General features: G+C 36.6%; 1 protein-coding gene across 1 annotated transcript in view; it reads left to right on the top strand.

The window, feature by feature from the left end:
- Positions 1 to 24617, top strand: part of LOC113232159 (dynein heavy chain 7, axonemal) — a 77116-nt gene that overhangs the window by 34165 nt on the left and 18334 nt on the right. Inside the window, exons 33-60 of the mRNA XM_026466800.1 lie at positions 612 to 743; positions 826 to 939; positions 1840 to 1947; positions 2051 to 2248; positions 2431 to 2554; positions 3653 to 3828; positions 6582 to 6733; positions 7171 to 7318; positions 7994 to 8209; positions 8547 to 8719; positions 9801 to 9942; positions 11314 to 11427; positions 11497 to 11607; positions 11936 to 12124; positions 12567 to 12796; positions 13480 to 13705; positions 14771 to 14953; positions 19111 to 19336; positions 19688 to 19833; positions 19934 to 20129; positions 20210 to 20280; positions 20857 to 21014; positions 21329 to 21482; positions 21991 to 22124; positions 22206 to 22479; positions 22558 to 22699; positions 23094 to 23272; positions 23829 to 23992. Coding sequence (XP_026322585.1) covers positions 612 to 743; positions 826 to 939; positions 1840 to 1947; positions 2051 to 2248; positions 2431 to 2554; positions 3653 to 3828; positions 6582 to 6733; positions 7171 to 7318; positions 7994 to 8209; positions 8547 to 8719; positions 9801 to 9942; positions 11314 to 11427; positions 11497 to 11607; positions 11936 to 12124; positions 12567 to 12796; positions 13480 to 13705; positions 14771 to 14953; positions 19111 to 19336; positions 19688 to 19833; positions 19934 to 20129; positions 20210 to 20280; positions 20857 to 21014; positions 21329 to 21482; positions 21991 to 22124; positions 22206 to 22479; positions 22558 to 22699; positions 23094 to 23272; positions 23829 to 23992 — 4580 coding nt within the window. The remainder of the gene's footprint in view (positions 1 to 611; positions 744 to 825; positions 940 to 1839; positions 1948 to 2050; positions 2249 to 2430; positions 2555 to 3652; positions 3829 to 6581; positions 6734 to 7170; positions 7319 to 7993; positions 8210 to 8546; positions 8720 to 9800; positions 9943 to 11313; positions 11428 to 11496; positions 11608 to 11935; positions 12125 to 12566; positions 12797 to 13479; positions 13706 to 14770; positions 14954 to 19110; positions 19337 to 19687; positions 19834 to 19933; positions 20130 to 20209; positions 20281 to 20856; positions 21015 to 21328; positions 21483 to 21990; positions 22125 to 22205; positions 22480 to 22557; positions 22700 to 23093; positions 23273 to 23828; positions 23993 to 24617) is intronic.

The following is a 24617-nucleotide window of genomic DNA, read 5'->3' as shown; positions in this document are numbered from 1 at the left end:
TATTATTTATTGTAATGAACAAACATAGGCTATTAATTATTATTATTATTTTCTTCTTTCTCAGTCTTTTTTATTATTATTAGGCCAAATTGCCAGAAATATTATTATTTATCCGGAGAATTATTTTACTCTGTTGTTGTCACACCGTCATATTAAGACCTGGTTGTCCACCATATGCCACCAACGCATTCTTTCATATTTCGGCCACATGATGCGCGGAGGCGATGTAAGTGAAACTGATTGTAGTTGAAAACACAGGAAGGCGAGGCGAAGGTCGTCGCTCAAGTGAATGTTTTAGCACAGTCGTATAGATATAGTCGCTGGATAGAAACAGATGGAGGCAGATCACCCGCTTCAGAAGAAGGCACGAAGCTGACCACGACCCTCAGACACGAGGGAGCGACTAGAGAGAGATTGTCACACCGATTCTACTCTCGCATTTGTATTCAAACTATGTGTGTTCAAATTAAGGGAATTTAGAAAAAAGGTCATTTCACAGAGTTGGGGTTTATTTAACACTGTGCTGACTTGCTTAAATACTCAGACGGATCCGTGTAAGAAAGAGGTTTTTTAAAATAAAGTTATATGTTCATTTTGTGAACTTATTTCAGCAAATGTACGTAACTTCTCGAAGCAACCTATTAGCAGCATGCATGAAACTATACGACTGCTTCATGCAAGATTTCGAAGATGAAAAATATGTAGAATCTTTGTCTGATTTGGATATTAGAGCACAATTAGAAGTAAGTTATGACAATTTATTTTCATTGAAACTGTAATTGGAATTGGAAGGGCAGTCTTTAAAAACGCTTAATATTTTCACAGGGCACTTTCTTCTTTTCGGCTATTTGGTCTATGGGAGCTACATTAGAAGCTAGTGGGCGAGCGAAATTTGATATGATGTTCCGTGGATTACTAGATAAGGAGTTTCCAGAAAAAGTATGTAGTGCATTTCATATATTCTCGATTAATTGCAAAAAATTATATTACACTAAACTTTAGGATGTATATTATTTATTCTGATTGTCATATTTTATCGTTATATTCAGTTTGTTCTTTTTTCTTTGTATAATTCACTGCAATATTAAGACTATTCTGCTCAATTTAATGCAAGCTGTGTTTCATCTTTAAATAGTTGTGCATCTAGCTAAACACCCTTTTATCTTACTTGTATCGATGTAACAATTGCTGATGAACCTCAATAAATAAATAAATAAAAATAAATATATTTAAAGAGGTATAATTCCCTGTTTTTTTATAATATCAAGTGACGGGACGAACTAGTCTTGTGCCGGATGGTAGGCTACACGCCTGTTCATAACAGTTTCAGTACCACTCAAGAGCTTTAAATCGCAAAGACTGAGGCGCACTGCCACTGCGCCCGTTACTCTGAGACATAAGTTCCCAAGTCCCACGTGCCTGTAAGTTCACCAGCACCCTTACACTTCAAAACCGGAACACAGTAATGTTAATATTACTGCTTGGCGGCAGAATTAGGCATGGTTTAACTGACTTAAAAAAAATGAGGAGGTTCTCAATTCGATTGTATGTTTTTTTTTGTATGTATGTAACGCAATAATTCCAGCTGCATTTGTGAACCGATTTTGATGATTCTTTTTTGTTGGAAAGAGTCGGTAGTGGTCTCATTTAAATTTCAAGACAATATTCCACCTCTAAGGGAGGCAAACTAAGGGATGAATTCTGTTTCGCTCACTTTTCGGTAACCGATTTCAATAAAATTTGTCAAATAGATGTAATTCCACGACTTTTTGAGATCGGTTTTGTTAGTACACTGTACCGAGATAATTTTATTTTAACTAAAAATATGTAATGTTGCAGGTCAAGGAAGCGCTAAAGTATCCTCGTGACGTTGCTAAGCCCGACAAAAACTATATTTTTCTTATTCCAAAAGAGGGTACAGTTTTTGACTACCGGTATATTAAAGAGGTTAGAATAAAAACAAGAAAAATAAAATTTTCTCTCAATTAATCTTTCAATCTTTAACAATCGCATTGTTTTGTAAATATTAAAATTTACTGCCGATTTTTAGGGTAAAGGTAAATGGAAGCCCTGGCAGGATGATGTAAATACAGCGCCTCCAATAAGTCGAGATACGCCACCAAACCAGATTCTAGTCACTACATTGGACAGTGTTCGCTACTTGGCACTTTTCAAGTTACTTGTCCAAAACCAAAAGCCTGTAATGATGGTGGGGCCCACTGGGACAGGGAAATCATCATATATTGTTGTAAGTTATATTACTCTAATACACTGTAAAATTAATGACTCTGATTGAGTTTTTGAACTTAGTAACAAATACTTCGCTGTTTTCTGTATGTCGATGTCCACAAAAAAAGATGAATATTCATCGAAAACAAATCGAAGACGAGTGAATCTATAAATTCTTAAAAGCTTTTCCTGTTTTGACAGGATTTCTTAGTGAAAAGGGTTGACACAAAAGTGTACAAAGCTTTGGTTATGGGATTCTCAGCGCAAACCACTTGTAATCAGACACAAGACATTATTATGGGCAAACTAGACAAGAGAAGAAAAGGTAGGTTATTCGTGCTTTCTTGATGAGTGTATGGAGTCACCACACTTCTCGATCCGGAATAGCTTGAACTCGGTCAGAAAAAGTTTTATATATACGTAATAACAGTGGAAAAGACGTTATAGAGCTTGCGCACACGGCATATTTTATATGCGCAGACGACACGCGTTTCGCGAACGCGCATTTATGGCGCCATAGAGGCTCAGAAAACAGATTATTGCGTTTGTATCGATTCAAATGATACGATATTAAATATTATACAGTGATTTTATTTTCTCAATGTCCCTTCCGAATGCATACAGATATTAATTTCCATGCCTATAATAATTTGAATTTTGAACAACGTTCTTTATTGTTGTTTTGTTTTCTGTGTAAACTATATAGGGCTGTAAAACGATTTCCATATTTTTAATAACATTTACTCCATGTCAATAAGCAAGTTAACAAAAATATAAAGTAAAGGAAATTGATTTTGGACTTTTGGAAAATAACCATTGTTGTCTTTCTTGAACGAATCGGCTTCTTGTAAATACAAAATAAATACAAGGATACGCTAAATTAAATTATCTGTCGTACCTGTGACTTTAGCGGCTATCCTCCCATTGGATAATAAATAAAAAATGTAATAGCAACTCTATCTACTTCCAAATCGACCGAAAGCGTCCGGTCTATACCAAAGGCAAAGGACAAAAGAATAAAACTCGATGATAGCCGAAACACGAATTTTGCCGAGGAACATTCCGAAAATAGAAGCACTGTACGTTGATCGACGTTACATTGCACTACAATATGAACAAAGTCAGTAAAACAAGATTTATGTACGTAACTGTAGATCTTATGTCAGCGCCAGATGAGATAAATTAAACACCTATTAGTTGACCTTTCTTCACCATACATTTGCTCATTGGAGTTCTGCTATTTTCTTTTTTCTTCACGTTGTTCTCGTCAAACCAAGCTTATTGCTGTCCTAGAAGAGAAATGAAAATAGAAGTAAATGGCAATAGTTTAATAATTATTTCAAGATACAAGATATTTAAAATACTTCAATGGCGTAACTTTTTAAATTATGACAACTGAGAAATTGTATTTTTATATTACTAGGTGTGTTCGGACCACCCGTAGGTTGTTATTGTGTGGTGTTTGTCGATGATGTAAGTATGCCTCAAGCAGAAACATACGGCGCACAGCCCCCAATTGAGGTACTAAGACAAGGTATCGATCTTGGCCTCTGGTACGACAGAAAAACTAACGTTGCTATGCATCTCATTGACGTGCAGGTAAGTAAATTTTTTGCGATGATTTTAAACGAAAGTAATTTAGGGTTATGAGTTCTAATTAGCATGCTTTAATACTTTCAAAAAAAAAATCGAACCCTTTGTGTATAAAGCCACATCGTAAAAATAATAAAAACTAAACTAATTATGTACATTCTCCATTGCCTCCGTGGCCGAACGGTTACCGTGTTGGACTGCCACACAGAGGTCCCGGGTTCGATTCCCGACCGGGAGAAATATTTGTATGGCCTACATTTATTTCTCTCGTGAGTTTGGGTGTAATTTGTGGTTGTTTTCGTGTGATGGAACCAGCGATACAGGGGGTTTCTCTCGGGGCTATGAGTGTATGCGTTATTTCTTTTTAATACATGACAGGCAAACGACTCCACTCCACCTGATGTTAAGTGGAAAGTGGTATCCAAACGCGAAGGAACCTTATTATTATATATATGCGCAATTTCAAAGGTACCGACTAATTTTGCTCTTAGATTCTTTAGACCTCTCTCTTGAAAAGATGTCATTTTGCAGAAGTGGCCTTATTTAGCCAACGGTGCGTTTTTTTTAAATCAAATGACGGCAGTAACGGGACGAACAAGTCGTGCGCCTGGTGATAATCGACACGCCTGTCCATAACAGTTGCAGTGCCACTTAGAGCTTAGAACCACAAAGCTGAGGGGCACTACCACTGCGCCCGTCATTCTGAGATATAAGTTGACAAATCCCATCCCAACAAACACAAGCACACAAGATGCTTATATTATACTTTTTATATATATTTTTATATATTTATAGTATAATTAAGTTCTTCAGTAGCGTATTCGAAAGTAATTAAACAGGTGCAAGACGTAGGATAGCCGTACAACGGTAAATGTAATCCTAAGAGAGATAAAAAGGCTAGTCATAGTGCTATTGTGTGGGCATTTGATGTAAAGCAGAGTTATAAATAGCTTTTCTAACACCGTGAGGTGTTGTAGAGGGCTTTTGAAGTTAGAAGTGTTTGAATGGAGTGATTAACTTAACTTCGTTTAAAACGCTGTAGGTGGTATATAGTATGTTTCTAACACCTGGAACTGTTAAATAGATTTTACTACAGCCTTTGAAACGCTATATCTACAACAGATAAATATATTTCTAAAGTAGCGCTTAGGCCGTTATATTTGAGAGTTCTACAGTAACTTTACTTCTAAAATTAAGTTTTTAGAAGTAAAGTTACTGTAGAACTCTCAACCACAACAACTTGTAAGCAATAGCACGTCAATACCACAATTGTAACAGCGTTTAAATCGGTAGAATGGTGTTAGTAAACTCTGAAGGCTGTCGTAACAGAGACGCCATTACAGTTTTTAATAAAACCAATTTTTTAGGTTATTGATATATTTTTTAATATCTTAAATATATATAAAAACCGAATCCACTTCACACTTTCTCACCCATGACCCTAAAGAAACTTCCAACAAAGCTGAAATATCTTATTTAAACTAAATTCAAACTTCACACACTCTAATTAAATGTACTTTTTACACAAAAACTGCGCATGCTGAAGGCGTGTAAAAATTTTAGCTAAAATATATGTATATATTTACAATAAACTGGTACTCGCACTTTCATTTTGCATGTATTAAACGGAAAATTTATTTTAGTAATCTATTGTCATTTTTTATTTACAATCATATCCTGCATCACTTATTTCCAGTCTGCAAGGTCACGGTCTTTATGAGCAATAAAATGTGTTTTGTTTGTTTCCCCATAATATTGCTGTTGAATATCTAGCATAGCGCCGTAAACTCTAATTGAGAGGTACAGTCGCGACTAAATACGATGCGAACGCTATAGTCGCGCTACAAGAATTTATTTTAGATAATTAGGTGCACATTACCGCTCACTTAGCTCCTTTGTATTACTTAGATGCACATTTACCGCGCACATCTTCTTTCTCCCTCCTTAGTATCTTCGTACTAACATACATTTACGACCACTGTAGGACCCATAGTTTATAAATCGGTGCTCATTTTGGGGGAGGTACAGCGGCGCTGTAGCCGCTTATACGTACTGTAGAACTTATAAATGCAACCTATGCCGTTATAAAGAACTTCTAACTGGCTATTGTGTGTCTTGTTATTAGAGCTTGTGTGCGTTTCACCAGCACCTTTCAAAAACCGAAACACAATAATGCTCATTATTATAATTTATTATTACTACTTGACGGCAGAAGGTGGTAAGGTGCTTGCCTGGACAATCACTTTCACAAGTAGCTCTACTGCTGCTATTGAAGTTGTTGTTTTATAAAAGTACATTTACGTAGTTGTAAAGTCACGATGTCGTCCTTCCACCAGGCCTACTTATCTACCCTTCACCTTTACTTGAATGATAAATTGAAGCTTATGTTTGTTGCTCCTCATGACATGTCTGAGATATTCCCATTTTCTTTTCTGTATGGTTTTCAGTGTCTCGGGGCCATCTTTGCATCTAGGTAGTGTCTTTAGTAGTAGTAATTGTAATTATGTAGGAATTGGAAGCTTCGTCTGTACACCCACAATTCCAGCAACTCTCAACTTTGTAGTTGTGGTTTGCGTTAGGTTCAAGTTCCGTCGAGAACTTTCTTCATTTTCGAGAAAGCATCCACTTATAAACATCCATTACCGTAATGACTTCTCAGTGACTCTTAGTGAAATTAAAGAACGTACTAAAAAAATTACTAAATTTACGACAATTGTTTAAATGGTACTTAAATTTGCTGTATGTTTTTTGAAACCCAGTTTATGTGTGCCATGGGCAAGCCGACGCCAGGTGCAAAGTTAGTGACTCCACGATTTTCAAGGCATTTCTCCTTCCTTTGTATTGACGAGTTTGACGAAGACACACTTAGGGTCATATTCTGTAAGATTATGCTGTGGCATCTGGACACGAGGTAATAATTATTTTATAATTAATAATACGTGTAGTTTAGTTTGAATATTTTTTATCTCTTAGGATGAGGCCACACTAACGTAAATTTGTGAGTTGTGTAATTGACGCTGCATTCGGTTTCATATAAAAGTCCGGTTTGTTCCACACGACGACGCAAAATAAGTTGTGTGCTGACTAACGCGCGTAATTACAACTGAATTTCGGTCGCGCCGTGCAACCTGCTGCTGGGGGTGATAAAAGGGGTGTTTCGTTTCTTGCTCCATTACACTATATGACACAAACACCCCGTACAAATGCATAAAAGCAACTGAATAAAGTACCTTCGCCTTACGCCCCAACCGAATTTCTGTTGAACGTTAAATTACGCGATTCAAAAAACGCGACTCACGACTTACAAAACTACGCTCGTCTGGCCTCATCCTAAATGTCGTATTGCAGAGGTTTTTCAAAAGAGTTCGACCCGTGTATTGAAGAAATAGTCAGTGGAACGTTAGAAGTCTATCAACAATGTCGACTAAATTTACTTCCAACACCATCAAAGTCACACTATACGTTCAATCTACGGGATTTCTCAAGAGTTATACTGGTGAGTAATTTATTTAATACAATCAACTCTATGACTTGCAATTTTTGGTCAGCAATTGCACAAAAAGCGTACTGCGCCCTACGTGTTCAATATAATAATGCGTTCAGGATGTTGTTGAAGCTGCTGCGTTACTGCATCGCATCAACGCTGTAAAAAAAATGTTCGCAGATAGCAGCGCATACGGATAGCTTCTAATCCATAATCAGAAAGCGACAAGCCTCCTTGACGCAGCAGTTGCGCACCAGCACCATCGCAACCTGACCATAGTAACAATCAGACTTGATTGTCCGTTTAGATCGATTACACACGACTTTTAGCAGCGCGTCTGCAGCAATTCAGTTGCGATGTAGTAGCTAATATTCTACCTTTATACATACTTTGTATACGCACAGGTACTACTTAAGCAGCGATATCATCAAGATACCAACGCGATGCAACCTTGATCTACGTTTTTAGTGATTCAATATACCTAAGCGACGGCATCCATGCAGTCGCGTAATTGTATCGATGCAGTCGCCTGTTTGCATTGATGCAATTGCATTTAAACGCGCGTTTGTATCGCTACTATCGCTTATATCGTTTTAACTCGCTGCATGTGATAATGGATGCAGGTCCGAAATAAATGTTTTTTAACACTTGTTGGTTAAACGTGTAACTTATTGGTTTCCTGTTCAGGGTGTTCTCCTGTCGGTACCCGAAGTGACTCCAGATCTGCAGTCAATAAAGAGGTTATGGATTCACGAGTGTTTGCGTATTTTCTCCGACCGTTTAGTAGAAGAAGCGGATCGTGTGTGGCTAGTAAATTGTTTACGCGATGCTACCGCGAAGTGCCTGAACGATAATTTTGATTCTATGTTGTCGCGGCTTACCGAAGGTTCTGAAGATAAAACGGTAAATATTTGCGACTAAGTAAATAAATAACTATTTTCTTTACACTTATATTTACCAGCCCGTTACACCAAGTACCAAGTACACTTATATTTCAAATAAACATATATTTATCGGAAAGTAAAAAAAAAAATATTCGTGTACACTACATCTGGACAGGCAAAGTTTCATTATTGATGTGTTTTAATATAGTGCGAAAATAGATCGTCCATTTGTTTGGTTTTTGCCTCAGCCAAAACTACTTCTTTGTTCAAACTTCGAAAATACTAAGTAATTGATCTAACTAATCACAGAATGGAAAATAAATATAACAGTTTTCAAAACCTATATTTTTTCTCAGATTACTGATCAGCATTTGCGAAATCTCATATACTGCGACTTTGCAAATCCAAAAGTTGACACAAGATTCTACATGGAGACTATTAACATGGAACATTTGAACTCTACAGTGGAAGCTTTTCTTGTGGAATTCAACAATATGTCCAAAAAGCCGATGAATCTTGTGTTGTTCAGGTATTTAAATATTTCCAAGTTGCAATTTTCTACACTCAGTCAAACTATATTATTATCGTGGTAGCTGTACCTGGCATGCGTTGTAAACATGTGATGTCTCTGGTCTTGAGCCAGGGTGGCAGACTATGGCCTTAACCCTCTCTCTAGAGGAGAGCCGTGGCCAGCAGTGCGATCTAATACATCAGAAAGTAAAACAGCGTGACTCGTATGTGTACACGCCCGCCATGCGGTTACGAACGCACACATCCACATAATTTTGCGGTGCACTCGAGTTGCATAGTGCGGGTCGTCACATGTGCCATTCATTATAGAAGCGTTCGCTCGGTTTTTAAAAGATAACATCAAAGAGTAGACGTGTTCATTGTTGTGTTTATGGTGGTTTGAACAAGAGTAACTCAAATTCAGAATTGTTTAGCACTTCATTTCAATTTCATAATCATACTCCCATATGCGAGATACCAATCCGCGATCCTCGTAAAAATATATCAATATGTAAGTATTGTTTTTAAGAAAGGTTATTCCAATATGGCACGAGAATACTGTGATAAACTCCTTAATTTTTTCAAATTATATTTACAATTTTTAGATACAACTAAAATAATAATTTGACAACAATGATTTTATGTGAGCCAACCATACACTCCGAGCAAAGTGTAGGCGTTGATGCGCCAAATAGGCGGTAGTCGTCTTATTATACTATTCTGTAAGCGTTGTGTAATTGTTGTCAGATACGAACTCCTGTAACACAGTAGGGCTGGCACGATAAGGCGCGACTTGTGCGAGAGCGACATCGTGAGATCTCTATGCGAGAATAGCAGTATACTTGTTAGGTTAAAAAAAAAAAGGTTATACTTGGGGAATCCTGGTCTTCATTACTATGTTACAACCATTTTGTAACAATATACAATATTAATTAACTTATATATTGCTGCAATTCAAGACTGTGATAAAGTTACAATAAATAATTTTATATCCTCCTCTTAGTACGAGTCAAACCTGTTTTATAATACTGGTAACACTATAAGAAATGACTAAAGGTTTTTAGATTAACTTTAAAATAATATACTGGCTACTATTTCAGATTTGCCATCGAACACGTATCTCGAATTTGCCGTGTTCTGGCGCAACCGAGTTCTCACGCCTTACTCGTGGGTCTCGGTGGTTCTGGCAGACAGTCACTCACTAGACTAGCCGCGCATATCAACGAATATGATCTCTTTCAGGTAACGAATATACATATTCTTTAAAGTTTGAATACGATGCGACAGGTTTGTTTTAGCCTTATTAGCAAGAAACATGAAATACGACAAATTAATTTAATTCGTACCCTTGATGTTTTAAATTCATGCGACGGCGGGGCCTGCCGAGAAGGTATTCGCAGGACGATCTTGATGATTTAGAACCGCCAAAGACAGACAGCAGTGGAGGATTTTTGAGGAGTCCTTTGCCCATACGTCATACGCTACGTCATATGGATAGCATACGTCAAAAGTGCTTTTGAAATAAAATAAGACGAACTACATGAAACTATTATGTAAAGGGTCTTCCAAAAAGAGGTTTCACTTTGATATGTGAAAAAAACGAGAATTTTTAAGCGAAATCATTGGATGAATTGAAAAGAGGAGGTATGCCATTAATGATGGAAAACAATATCCGTTAAATGGCCGCCACGGCTGCGCTTGCAGGACCATATTCTTTTCATGAAATTTTCCATCACCAATCCGCACATTTGCGGCTGTTTATCCTCGATAACTTCACGAATTCCATGTTTGAGGTCTTGAATCGATTGTGGGCTATTGGCATAGACCTTATCTTTCACGTAGCCCTAAAGAAAAAAGTCCAAATGTGTTAATCACAAGAACTCGGTGGCCAATTGTGAACGCCTCTTCGAGAAATAACATGGTCAGGAAATTTTTCACGCAAAAGAGCGATGGTATCGTTACTTGTGTAACACGTAGCGCCGTCTTGTTGAAAATAAACGTCGCCACATCAATATTTTCCAATTCCGCCAATACAAAATCATTGATCATCGTTCGGTAGCGCCATCCATTCACCGTAACAGTTGCTCCAGCCTCATTTGCGAATTGGTGATGGAAAATTTCATGAAAACAATATGGTCTTGCAAGCACAGCCATGGCGGCTATTTAAGTGATATTGTTTTCCATTATTATTGGCATACCCTCCTCTTTACAATTAAATAAACATCCGATGATTTCGCTTAAAAATACTCGTTTTTTTTTACATATCAAAATGAAACCTCTTATTGGAAGACCCTTTATGAGTATATAATGTGAAACTTTGTAAGTGTCCTGCTTAAGCAAAAAAAAGTTGGCGTCTAATTTCCTTCGTGGAATCTTTGTCATTTTTCAGACGTGACTTGTTGCACACTGATGCAGTGTGCGATATTGTTACTTTTTATTTTGATAATAGAGTTTCATTAGATAAAATTAAATTTTGTCAGTCGTGATCATGTAAAGAGCCCGAAGCGTTGGTTTGTTTTGAAAAGAAAAATAAACAACTATACCAGTTTTAGATCCGAAAATATAGTTTTATTTCCAATATGTTAACAATACTAACTCGATATTTAAATTCAGGTTGAAATGAGCCGAACTTACGGTAAGAATGAATGGCGAGAAGATTTGAAAACTCTGCTAAAGAAAACAAGCACCCCGGACTTACACATGGTTTTCTTGTTTATTGAATCACAGGTAAATTCGCTTCAGTTGCTTTAATTAAAGATAGCAATTGAACGAACAATAAAATAAGGATTTTTGTAGATTAAAGAAGAAGGATTCTTGGAAGACGTCAACAATATGTTAAATTCAGGAGAGGTACCCAACATTTTTGGTGCTGATGAAAAGGCAGAGCTTTGCGAGAAAATGCGTGTGGTAAGTTGCGAGATATTGAAGTAGTCATATTTGATAATTGGTTTGTACCAAAATGGGTGTTAGTAATTTGAAGACTTCGGTGTTCCAATTATTTGTACCATGGGCGCTAGATGAAGTGGTTCCGAGTTCAATTCCCGGTAAGATCAATTTGGGAAATGAACTTTTTCTAAGTTGTTTCGAGTCTGAGTGTTCTAAGTTTTTCCCCAGAGTTTCCGTTACGTTGGTACTCACAGTACAGGGGTATTCATAGTTTGAGACCAGGTGATCGGTGTGGTTGTCTGGCATGTTAAATTTGGAAACAACTAAAAACCTACCATGATAATTACAGGTGGACCGTCAACGCGACAAATCCTTACAAACGGACGGCAGTCCCACTGCGCTATACGCTTATTTCGTGTCTATCGTTCGCGACCAGCTACACATAGTGCTAGCCATGTCTCCAGCCGGTACTTCTCTGCGTACGCGCATCCGCAAGTTCCCATCGCTTGTCAATTGCTGCACCATCGATTGGTTCCAGGTACGAGCTGTATGAAAAAAGTTTCATGTTAATTCTGGAGAAGGTATTTGCATATTACTTTGACATTGTCTTATGAATGGCAAAAATATTCAATTAGATCAGTTTTCTGTCTACATTTATCAAGTTAAACGTATTCGTATAATGAGATTTTATAATAACAACAGAATTTTTGTAGAAATATTAAGTTCGTTTCCCGTTTTTCAGATTGGTAGTTAGACTGGTCTGGTCAATGGGATTGTTTTTCCTATTGCTCAGATTCAGTTATACAATACTGATAGTCTGTACAGGGACTACCAAAATAGATGTACGCTTTATATAAAGTAGCTTATTATTTCACTGCCATCGTCATTTCCACGCCTTTACAATGATTACACACGGAAATAGTTTAATTTTTTTATAATATTTATTTATTATAACCATAACACAAAAAAATTAATAACAGGAATGGCCCCCAGACGCTTTATTGGCCGTGGCCACACGGTTCCTCAAAGATATCGAATTGACGGATCTAGAACGAGAAGCAGCGATCTTCCTATGCCAAGTATTCCATACCGACACCCAAGAGTTAACAAGGAAATTTTTGCTTCGCGTCAAAAGATATAATTACGTAACTCCAACAGCATATCTTGGACTCATCAGTATGTTCAAAGCTTTATTGTCTAAAAAGCGAAAGTGAGTTATCTATTTCTTATTGCCATCGTACATCTTACGTGCGTACAATATATAACCAGAAATAGAGACGAGATAAGGGTCATCTATCCCTGACAACTCATCAGGCAAATGAGCCTTAATCGCTTTTAAATATCAACTCTCGTTTGCGGTAAAATAACAAATTAGAGAACTGAAATAGTACAGCGCCAACAACTGACCTGTTGCGTACAACATAAAATAAACAGCGTAAAATATACGGAGCCGTAGCTCCGTATATTCCAAAAATGTTCTGTATTTATTTATTTGTTATTTTATTGTAATAAAGATAATATCTCTAACAATGGGGGTTGTTCCATTCGGCGGTGTGGGAAAGACAACAAAACGTCTAAATACAAAACAAGCGGAATCTCATTTCGTCGGTAATTAAATATGAAATATGTAATTTTGAAATTTTCATCCATTATAGAAAAGCTCAAGTTAAACTGATCGATTTGAACTGAAACAATTGACGACACCCGTCAATTGTTTCGACTTCGGGCTGGCCAAATGGAGCGCAGTTGTCACCATAATGATTTGACAGAATAGTTTTCAAACAAATTAAATGACATTCGTCTCTATTTCTGATTATGTAATCGATGGTTATTGTACACTTGTCATCTTTGACTTGACGTATCTTTACTAAGAAATAACGTATTACCAATCAGTGAGCTGCTATCAGGCGAGAAGAGGTATTTAACAGGATTAGATCAGCTAGCCATAGCGGCTAAGTCTGTAGCAGCGCTGCAAGAAGCATTGGTTCTCCTTCAGCCGAAGCTAGCCGCTGGAGCCGCAGCTGTAGCGGAAACTACGGCTAAAGTGGAAAAAGAGAAAGAAGGGGTTGCCTTGATTGAAGCCGACGTGTTGGTGGACCAGGCGGCTGCTGAGGAGCAGGTATGAGCATTTTAGTCTGAATCCTTTGTGATTTTATATAATTAATGACTCATGGTGCGTTCTGTGTTTCCACTTATGGGTACGCATATAACATCGTACAGAGCTAAAACCTGTTAAAAGCAAACTTTACTAATGTGATTGTTCACATTAGTGTTCTTCCCAAAGCCTAACCACATCCTACTTAAATAAATAACAATCACACATTATATTTCAATATTAAATTAATAATTAATTACCTGCTGTCTATTTGTGTATTAATCAAACTCTACAGGAGTTTACAGAGTTTTTTTTTGTCAAATTCATAATTTGATGGTTATGGCACAGTGTCAGGTTAGACTGTGTTATGGTTATGCTTCGTGGTTGCCCCTAGTGCCGCTAGAGGCCGCAAGTTGTTCCTTCCGGAACTTCGTCACATTCTACTTAATGAATAGTCATAACGTTCAATTACAAGTATATTTAATTAGTCAATCGATTAAACACTGAAAATGCGTAATGATATACATATACTCGCAGGTGCTGTAGTTATATGTTGCAATTAGAAATAGGTATTTATATTGAAAGTGGGTAATTTCATTGAATTTTGAAATTGAAATTTTGTGGTTACCAATTTCGCCACTAGGGTGAAACTACTGTGGGTGAAAAATAAGTTTTCATGACACCAAGTAACGGGACGAACAAGTCGTGCACCTGGTGGTAAGCGAGACACCAGTCCACAGCTGTTGCTGTGCCACTTAGCGTTTTATAACGCAAGATCTGATGGGCTGAGACAGTTGATATCCCATGTGCCTGTACTTTCACCAGCACCCTTACCTTTTAAAACTGGAACGCATTAATGCCCGCACTACTGCTCACATTACTGCTTGGCGGCAGAAATAGGTAAGGTGGCAGTACTTTCTTGAATGAACTCTTTCACAAGGAACTCTTCTGCTACTACTGCTTCAAAGCTTTTAAAGAAACGAAAAAGAGTCCATGTGCTTTTTTTGTTTTGTTGGAAGAATAAAACAGGTTTAACGGGGTTTTGCATCGGCCTTTTCCCCTTGTAACATATGTCTGCTTTCTGAACAGGCAGGAGAAGCCCAAGCTATCAAAGATGAATGCGATGCCGACCTAGCAGAGGCAATGCCAATTCTTAATTCTGCCTTAGCGGCTCTAGATACTCTGACGCCTCAGGATATCACCTTTATCAAAACCATGAAGAGTCCTCCAAGGGGCATTAAGCTTGTCATGGAGGCTGTTTGTATTCTGAAGGTAACGACGGTAGACTTTTTTAATTCCTATAAACAATCAGAAGACGACAAATCTATAAATACTTGTATATTAATTACCTTATTTACATTTACAATATAGTCATTTTATTTGGAGCAGTATGGGGAAACTCGAAACCATAGCAATTACACGGAAACTTGTATTATTATTAAATGAATGATTACGGAAATGAAACTATTTTCCGGATCTAAGTCTATTTCAATGTTTTCATTTCCAAATAGCTATTTCAAAAACCTAAGAATTCGATATTATTGGCTCTTTTATATGGAAGTTGCTTTGGCACATCTTTTGCGAATGAAACTATTTCTCGTTTTTTTTTCAAACAAAACAGCGTTTCGGGTCCTTTACAGCTCCAACAAGTCAGCCGCGACCATGGGACCTGTAAAAGGTCCGTAACGTTATTTTGTTCATTACCATTGTGTAACAATCGCGAAACCCTAAGAACTTGATTTGCTATACCAAGTTACATTTTTGGTGAAACGTAAATTGACTCATGTGAATAATGTTAGCATCTTTTCATTGTATTGAAAGAAAACAATGCGAACATTAAGTTACACACGGCGACTTATAGCAGCGATGCAAACGCGAAGCAGTAGTGATACAGTCGCTAATCGTCTACCTTTACACACGCGCGCGATTATAAGCAGCGATGCAAGCGTGCGACTAAACCGATACAAACGCGCGATTGCATCGCTACACATGCAATCGCGTATCTATTTTGCGTATATATTGTATCGTAAAGTCGCCGCATGTAACGACTCTAAGTTGGTCTTTAATACTTAGTTTTTCATGGAAATGGAAATTTACTTAAATAAGTATTGCTACTTGGCTACGCTTCGGTATAAGCAGGTATGGCCACGATTCGAAACATCTCTAGTATCTTTTGACAAAGACATGTTGTGAGTAATGTAGAAATGATAATCAACAGCAACTTTTATTTCCTGGTCGGTGTTCGGGATTTATAAACTTGACCCTTATCGTGTATAGACCCTTATCGTGTATAGCCATATACAAAAAGAAAAACAGACGTCGCAATGTCGGGTGAATGTGGTGACTATTTTATGGGACCATATGCCCGTTCCAAGCTCCGAAAAATGTTTATATCAAAATAGTTTTTACTATTGCGGCATCTTGTTGGAATAGTTTCATCCCTTTGATCTACGACTATAATTCAAAATATATTATTGTTTTTCACCATTTAACGCTACATGACGTATTTTTATGACGATTTTATCACGCTCGTAAAGGAAAATTGAAATTAATTATGCTCTATTGGTAATGTGTTTTGTATTGGTAAGTTAGTATTGCTTATTTGTATTGGTGCGTGTGAAACGTTGATTTGTTTGAAAAAATAAATATAAGCTATTTAATACGAAAAATGGTTTCGTTTTCCAACACGGAGCAATTGAGAAAACCCAAAAATTCGCTATTCCAAAATTATTTTCATAAAAAAGACTGAATGGCACCTAAAGGCGTCTTAAAATTAGATGCTTATAGAAGCGCGCCACTACAAATTTCATACAGTTTTTAAAAACGCAGTTGCAGCGCCACTATCGTGACACGCGCATGCCAGTTACAATTAGTGAGCTAAAAATTACTGAAGCGCCACAGTCGCGCCACTTCAGCGCTTCTACAAGCGTCTGATTTAAAGGCGCCCTAAGATAGTCTTACATTATCTGGTACAGTTTCAGATTTTCCTACACTATCCCAGCAAAAACAAAAAACTGCATTTACAATAATAGGCTACCCTCCTAAGGCCCCAAGTACATGAAAACATAATACGTGAAGTGATTCAGACCCAGACTATATTCATATAAATGCCAAATGCACATTGTAATAAAACTATCGCATTTAAATTCACCGCTGTATTTTATACTGCATAGGCTTTAACGTATATTGGGCGTTTAGCGCTTTTCCCATTATAATTTGCTGGGTCTTAGGAGGTTATACTAAACTGTTTGGTAATAATACGTATTGCCAGTCGGTCGTGTACAATTTACCGCTTAGAACATAATACGTAAATACCTTTTATTTTCGATTATATTTACGATATATTATCGGCGTTTCTATTATACCCCTGGATTGTAGTAGATCAAACAATGTAGTTTTCCTGAACTAGTTAATTAATTTAATCCATGGGTATAAACAAAACTGCAATAATATAATAGAACCTTTCATAGAGACTGAAAGGTTTGTCAGTTATTCTCTTCTCTTTATTATCTACCTCTTAAGTATGTGACTTACTCATACATTTTAAGATTTGCTTGTGATTTTTACTTTCAACGCTTTATCGGCAGTGGGACGATCCGGTAAGTTTGAGAAAATGTTGTTATAACTCATTTTTTTTCTATATTATCTACGTCGACTGCGTTCCATTATATAAATATTTATTTATTTTAATACACTCCTATATGTCCCCTACTTAACATAGATGTATGTACTTAACTTCGGTAAGTAAATTAAAAGAATAAAAATTAGAATTAGAGATTTAAATGAACATACAGGGTGGAAAAAATCAATGGGATATAAATGTATATTATTATATGTATATAAAGGGGAACTACCTCAAAACTTTTTTTTTTCTTAAAGGAAATATTCTCATTTTTTTATAATAAGAATAAGGCTCAACTCACACTGGCGCAGAGTCGAAGCGTCGCGTCGCGTCTTGTTTGTCAACTACAACGTCTGGCGACGCGGGTCGACGACACTCGCATTAGTGCGACCGGATCACAGTGTGGTCGGCGGCTTCTTTTCGGCGGCGGTTGCTTGGGCGTAGTGAGACGTCAGATCACTACGCCCAAGCAACCGCCACCGAAAAGAAGCCGCTCCTCTCCATATTTGCATAACACAAATTTATACCTTAATAAAGGGAAAATAAAGATGAATATGCTAAAGGCGAAAAACATGACACGTCGCAACGCTTTGACTCTGCGCCAGTGTGAGTAGACCCTAACTGCATTCACAGATTTTTTTGACCGGCTTACCTGAAGTCGAACCAACTTTATTGACCCAATGATTACGGCAATTCTCGGATTAATGTTCACTATCTAATTTCCGTGTCAATTTTTATTATTTGAATATGAAATAATATTTAACGATACTCGAATGTTAAAAATATTGCACGATAAAAAATCTATTACTTAAATAATAAAAATTGCTACGGAAATTAGGTAGTGAACGCTAGTCCGAGAATGATTGGTTATTGGAGAGATTTTATATGATCGCATCGATTAGTTCATTGAAATAGAGTTTATTTTGTGCATTTTTAGTTGCTTCGACCCTCTGCCCAGGTAAGCTTTTCAAAAAATCTGTGAATGCAGTCATTTCTATTAAGAAAAATAATATAATGTTTCCTTTATTTTATTTTTATTTTTATTTATTTATTGTATTTATTACATTTAAAAGTATTAAAAAACAAAACATTCCAGTATAACATAAACTTAACTAAGTTTTTCTGTATACCGCTTTAAGTACAGTAAAACAGCTGAACAGCGAAACATGGCAGTTAGTTTCTGTACATGTCCCATTGAATTTTTCCCTGTATTCATTTACTTTATAGTCAATGATTATATTAACAAATGACAAACAATTACTAGTTAATAGTTAATGTAGGGTAAGCAAAGCGAGTTTGAGCATGTTTTTTCTAAAGAAATAGGAAACAACGAAAAATTATTCCGAAGTCAAACTCAAACAATCTGTATTTCATAGCACATTACACTTGAAATTGTCATACTGATTAAACACTACTGCTTATTTGTAATTTCCCTGAGAAGTATGAGCAAGAAATTTAAATACATTTATCATTACTATTTATTGAATTTAAACATCTTAGATTGAGACTACCCGCAAGAGCTAAACGTGTCACTATCACGAATTTTTGTCATTCAAGTACAAAAAAGCTGTATAATAAACCTAGAGTGTAAAATTTTTGTTTCACTATAATTTTAAACCCCGTTAATGGCAAATTTTGAATATCAGTCGAAATCTTATTATAGAAGACGCTTTTATTTATATATTAAAGACGATTTACACTGAAATATAACCAGGGAAATACTCTACCTAAAGCTAGATTAGTCATGAATGTATGATAAAGTGCAGTATTTTACAGTCACTAAGAAATTTTGGTTGTTCTTGCACAGGAAATGAAACCTGACAAAGTTCCAAATCCATCCGGCGTGGGAACAATAGAAGACTATTGGGGTCCATCAAAAAAGTTGCTCAACGATATCAAGTTCCTGGAAGGCCTTCAGAATTACGACAAAGATAATATTCCTCCGCCTGTGATGAAGAAACTGATGACAACTGTTATGCAAGACGAAGCATTTGTGCCGGAGAAGATGCGAGTTGTCTCCATCGCTGCTGAAGGTAAAAAATCTTTCTCGCTTGTTGCTGTTACTTTCGTGCATTGATGAATTTAGCATCATTGGTGTAGTAAGAGCACATGACAGGCTTGAGCAACCTTCTGCAAAATGACAACTTTTCAGACAACCTCTCTAGGTTTAAAGATTCTACGATAAGAAATTGAACAAAGTTATTTGTTCAATTCGAACAAAAATTTTATGAATGAAATAGGTTATATAAAACAAGTTCCGTGTTTTACGTTAATAAGTTTAAATATTTATTCGTCATTTATACAAAAAAAAATAAAAGGTTTCGACTGTATGTAATTCTTATTCAATATTTCAAAAACTTGAATGTTTCTGGAATTATTCACAGGCATGTGTAAGTGGGTAATTGCGATGACAAAGTACGATAAGGTGGCCAAAGTGGTGGCACCTAAGAAGCAAAAGTTAGCTGCAGCGCAAGCTGTCTACGACAAGGCCATGGCTGCTCTCGCCGTCAAACAAGCTCAACTCGCTGAGGTTTGTCATCCACAAATGCCACAGCAGCCGTTTAAAAAGTAACAATAAGTCGTTCGATTAAAAAAGTACATTATTGAACAAGGATTATGTGCGTTTTTAGATTCAAGCAAAATTAGGGAAACTCGAAGCAGCTCTTGCGGAACAAAATAGGCAACAAAAGTTGCTCGACGATGAAGTAATGGACTGCAGCAATAAACTAATGCGAGCAAAGATGTTGATCACAGGTCTGGGCGGGGAGAAAACTCGATGGACTCAAATTGCTAAGACCTTGAGAGAAACTTACAATACCCTCACAGGTTAGACTGTAACTAAAAACTGAATTGTAAAAAGCGCTGATTTTTAGGAACCGGCTCTTTAACAATATTTATATTTCTAGGTGATATTCTAATTGCAGCTGGTATTATTGCGTATCTTGGACCATTTACATCGGCATTCAGAATTGAACAAGTAAGTGACACTTAAATGAGTAAAATCTTTTTTGCCCGATTGAAAAGAAATCAGAACTATTTAAAGAATATAAAACAAATACATTTACATTATAAAAAACTGTTTTATTTCTAAGTGCCAACATTTTCAAAACTGATGTCTTTATTCTAAATCGAAATTGATGAGGTTACTTTATTAGGCTAATTATGCAATATGAACAAGGAATTTTTTTTATTTACCTCAGATTACAAAACACTGTATTAATATCTCCAGATAAAGCCCAATCTTGGCGAGATCGTTAAGAAACTGAGAAAACGTATATTAGAAATATAGCATTAGTGTGATACTGTATTTAAATAATTTATTAAACAGCAAAAAATAAAAATCTGAATTAAGGATCTTATCATATACTGAGGGCTGTCATCTGGGTGAAAGCAAAGTTGATGTTACTCGTAATGTTACAATTACGTGTACAACTGAATCGTTTTGTCACGTCGCCTTATCATTTCGTTGATTTTGATATCAATCGAAATTTTTCATCATACATCTTTGAATGTGTGCTGTTGACAGTACAGCGATTCCTTGTCTTGTTTTTAGGTAAAGTCATGGGCGCAAGCTACGCACGATCAGGGTGTGGTGTGTACGCTCAATTTCAGTTTAACAAAGTCACTGGGTGACGCTGTCGCCATTCAACAATGGAACATTGACGGCTTACCAGCCGACGACTTCAGTGTGGAAAGTGCCATTATTATCATGTAAGAATTCATTGCATGTTTAAAGTGAAGTCATATTTAAATTGTACCTAGGTACAGAGTTTTTTGTTTAAGAACATTTGAGATAATTTTTAATACAAATATTCGATATTTGACATAGAAAAATTCCTTCGACCTGACGAGACTCGAACTATGCTCAGGTTCGAATCAGATTGAAGAAATTTTTCTTTATGTACCATCTTTGTATTAATATAACAAACTATTATAGTGGGATATTTCACAATAAATTAAATTAGTACCACTTCAATAAATTTCAACATTTAAAGATTCTGAATTTTGTGAATGATTTTACTTAGGAATTCCAAAAGATGGCCACTAATGATTGATCCCCAAGGCCAAGCGAATCGCTGGATTAAAAACACGGAGAAGCCAAACAACTTAATGGTCTGTCGCATGACTCAGGCTGATCTGGGGCGTGTGCTTGAAAACGCTGTACAGTTCGGACAACCGGTAATTTTTTCACAGTATTTGATCTCTAACTGACCTCAAATGGCTTTGGATGATTCTGCGTGACAGTGAAAGTGTTGAAATCAATCACTTTTGAAAAATTATGTAATAAATTTGAGCATATGCACTGATTAGTATACGGTCTGATAACACGGTTCCTAAAAATTTTCACAATAGAAAAAAAAACGCAAGTTTACCTCCAAATTTTAGAAAAAAAAAACGCTGTGTTCAACAGAAACCTGAACTAAATCGAACACGTATAGTAATACGAAATACATTTTTCAAGTCGTTTTAATTTCATTTGCAAAAAAATAAATTCTGAAATAAAACTAGTGTAAGTAGTAAACCCTGCTGGTCGACCCAAGCAAAATGAACCGTATTAGTTAGGGAAAAAATTGAATTCGAGCTGAGGTAGTATTTACTCGTTAACACTGAAGTGATCACATACAATAAAGTATAGAATGGTTTTGATAAATTTACTACTTCACTGGTCGATGGCAATAAATTTCAGGTGCTTCTTGAGAATGTGCTGGAAGAGTTAGATCCCATGTTAGAACCTTTACTTCAACAACAAACGTTCCGTCAAGGAGGTGCGCTATGCATCAAGATTGGCGACTCTGTGGTGGAATATAGCAAAGACTTCAAGTATGTCGGTCTTATTATAGGTATATTCTTTATTGACATTGACGTAGTAGTATTGACATTTGTAATTAATTTAATCAACAGATTATATATAAGCACAAAGCTAGCTAACCCGCATTATCTGCCAGAGGTTAGTGTTCGAGTAACCTTGGTGAACTTTATGCTTGCAAAAGATGGTTTGCAAGCTCAGTTACTGGCACGTGTAGTTGCCCGCGAGCGTCCAGATTTGCAGCAAGCTAAGTCAGAGTTGACTACACAAGGTGCGGAGCACAGGCGGCTGTTGCAGGAAATTGAAAAGAAGATACTTACTGTACTATCTACATCAGAACATTTATTGGAAGACGAAGAAGCAGTACAGGTCAGTGCTATGAAAGTTTCAATTAATTAATTTATATGTTGATGGTAAATGAGAATGACCAATGTTTTCTTTTATCAGATTCTTAATTCTGCAAAAGATACAGCCAATGAGATTAAAGAAAAGCAAATAGTGGCTGTGGAGACTGAAAAGGCTATAGATCTGGCTCGTGATAACTATGTGCCCATAGCGGAACATTCTACTAATTTGTTCTTTCTTATCGGTAAACTAGATTTTCAAAATAATCTTCAAGTGTTGTTATACATAGGTTACCTATCAGTAGTCCGAAATGACATTTTCCAGAAATAACGTTTGCTCGAATTTTCATAACCTCGAAAGTAATTTTGAGAGGAAAATGTATGTTTCTTTTAAACCTAACTTAACCTAACCTAACCGAACCTAATCGTGTCTTTGCGATAAATAACCAACATATCCTGAAAGAACAACGATTCTGATATTATTCGGTTTTCGGTGTAATGAAAATTCGAATAAACGTTATTTCGGAAAAAAATTCGACTTTGTGATAGATTGCCATTGTTTTATATCGTGTTACGAATAGATCGTAGAAAATTCACTTCTAAAAATGTGGATTAGTATCTGAATCTTCAATTTTCTAGCTTCCATGGCGCAAATTGATCCTATGTACCAGTACTCATTGGCTTGGTTTGAAGGTCTGTTCACGGCTTCCATTGACAATACTGAGAAAGTAGATGAAATTTCGGAGAGGCTCGAGATATTACGTGCTTACTTCACTTTCTCGCTTTACAACAATATCTGTCGCAGTTTGTTTGAGAAGGTATACATAATGCATTTTCCATTCCTAATTCTGGAAATAAATAAAAATATATTTATGAATAATTTTAAATCTCATTGTTGAGTTTAGTAAGACGTAGTAGCTTAATGGTTTGTCCTACGGCCTCTCAAGCAGGTGCAGATGGTTCCAATCCAGATGCGCGCATCTGAGTTTTCGGAATGTATGAGTGAAGTTTAACTTAATTCAAACTTTACCGTAAGCTTTTCGGTGAAGGAAGGCATCAGGATAAAACCTGCACGTCGAAAAAGGTTCATAACCCTCGGAAAACATGTGACGTCCCCAACCCACATTGGGCTAGCGACTGTGGTGGACTATTACCTTAACCCTCGCCTGAGAGGAGGCGCGTGCTCAGCGGTGGGACATATAAATGGGTTGATGACGATGTTGATGATTATTGATTTAAGTCGTAAGTTAAAATTAACAAGATTTTCCAGAAAGTGTTTTTTTACGCTTTTTTTTCATTCCCGCCACGGAAACCTTACGTTATACTTAAAAAAAAGTTGATCAAAGTTTTCTAATTTCCTTTTCCTGTTTACAGGACAAAATGGTATTCTCGTTGTTACTAACGGTGACAATACTGGTGAACGAGGGTAAATTGGATCAGAACAACGTGATGTTCCTTTTTGGCGGCGGCCAATCACGTCACGTGCCTCCGAATCCAGTTTCCTTCCTAAGTCCACAGGCTTGGTCTGAGTTTTGCGCGTCAGTTTTCACTTTTATATACAACTACAATTATTCTGCCACATTGAAAAATGTGCTAAACATCGTAATTGTATCGAAACTTGTTAGTTTCTTTTATGGCACCAAGTGACGGGACGAACAAGTCTTGCGCCTGGTGGTAAGCGACACGCCTGTCCCTAGCAGTTGCAGTGCCACTCAAAGATCTGAGGAGTACTGCCACTGCGCCCGTTACCCTAAGATGCAGTTGACAAGTCCCATGTATCTGTAATTTCGCACAGCTTGTCACAACCGGAAAACAGTAATGATCACGTTACTGCTTTGGGGCAGAAATTGGTAAGGTGGCAGTACTTGCTGGGCGAATTCTTTCACAAGAATCTCTTCTGTTTCTTATCTATACATGTGTAAATGTATACATATTTAAATTTACGTAATATATGCGTACCGTCTACGTATGTACATATATATTATATATATATATATATGTGTGTATATATAATAGATAAGAATAGAATAGAATAGAAAAAAGAAGATACGTCCACATATATATATACGAATATACATCCACATACAACACGTATACATTATACACAGACACACAGACACACACACACACACACACACACACACACACACACACACACACACA

Source organism: Hyposmocoma kahamanoa, unplaced genomic scaffold (genome assembly GCF_003589595.1).
Source record: "Hyposmocoma kahamanoa isolate Upper Pololo Valley unplaced genomic scaffold, ASM358959v1 102, whole genome shotgun sequence".
Lineage (NCBI taxonomy): Eukaryota > Metazoa > Arthropoda > Insecta > Lepidoptera > Cosmopterigidae > Hyposmocoma > Hyposmocoma kahamanoa.
This window is presented reverse-complemented; position numbering and strand designations above follow the sequence as displayed.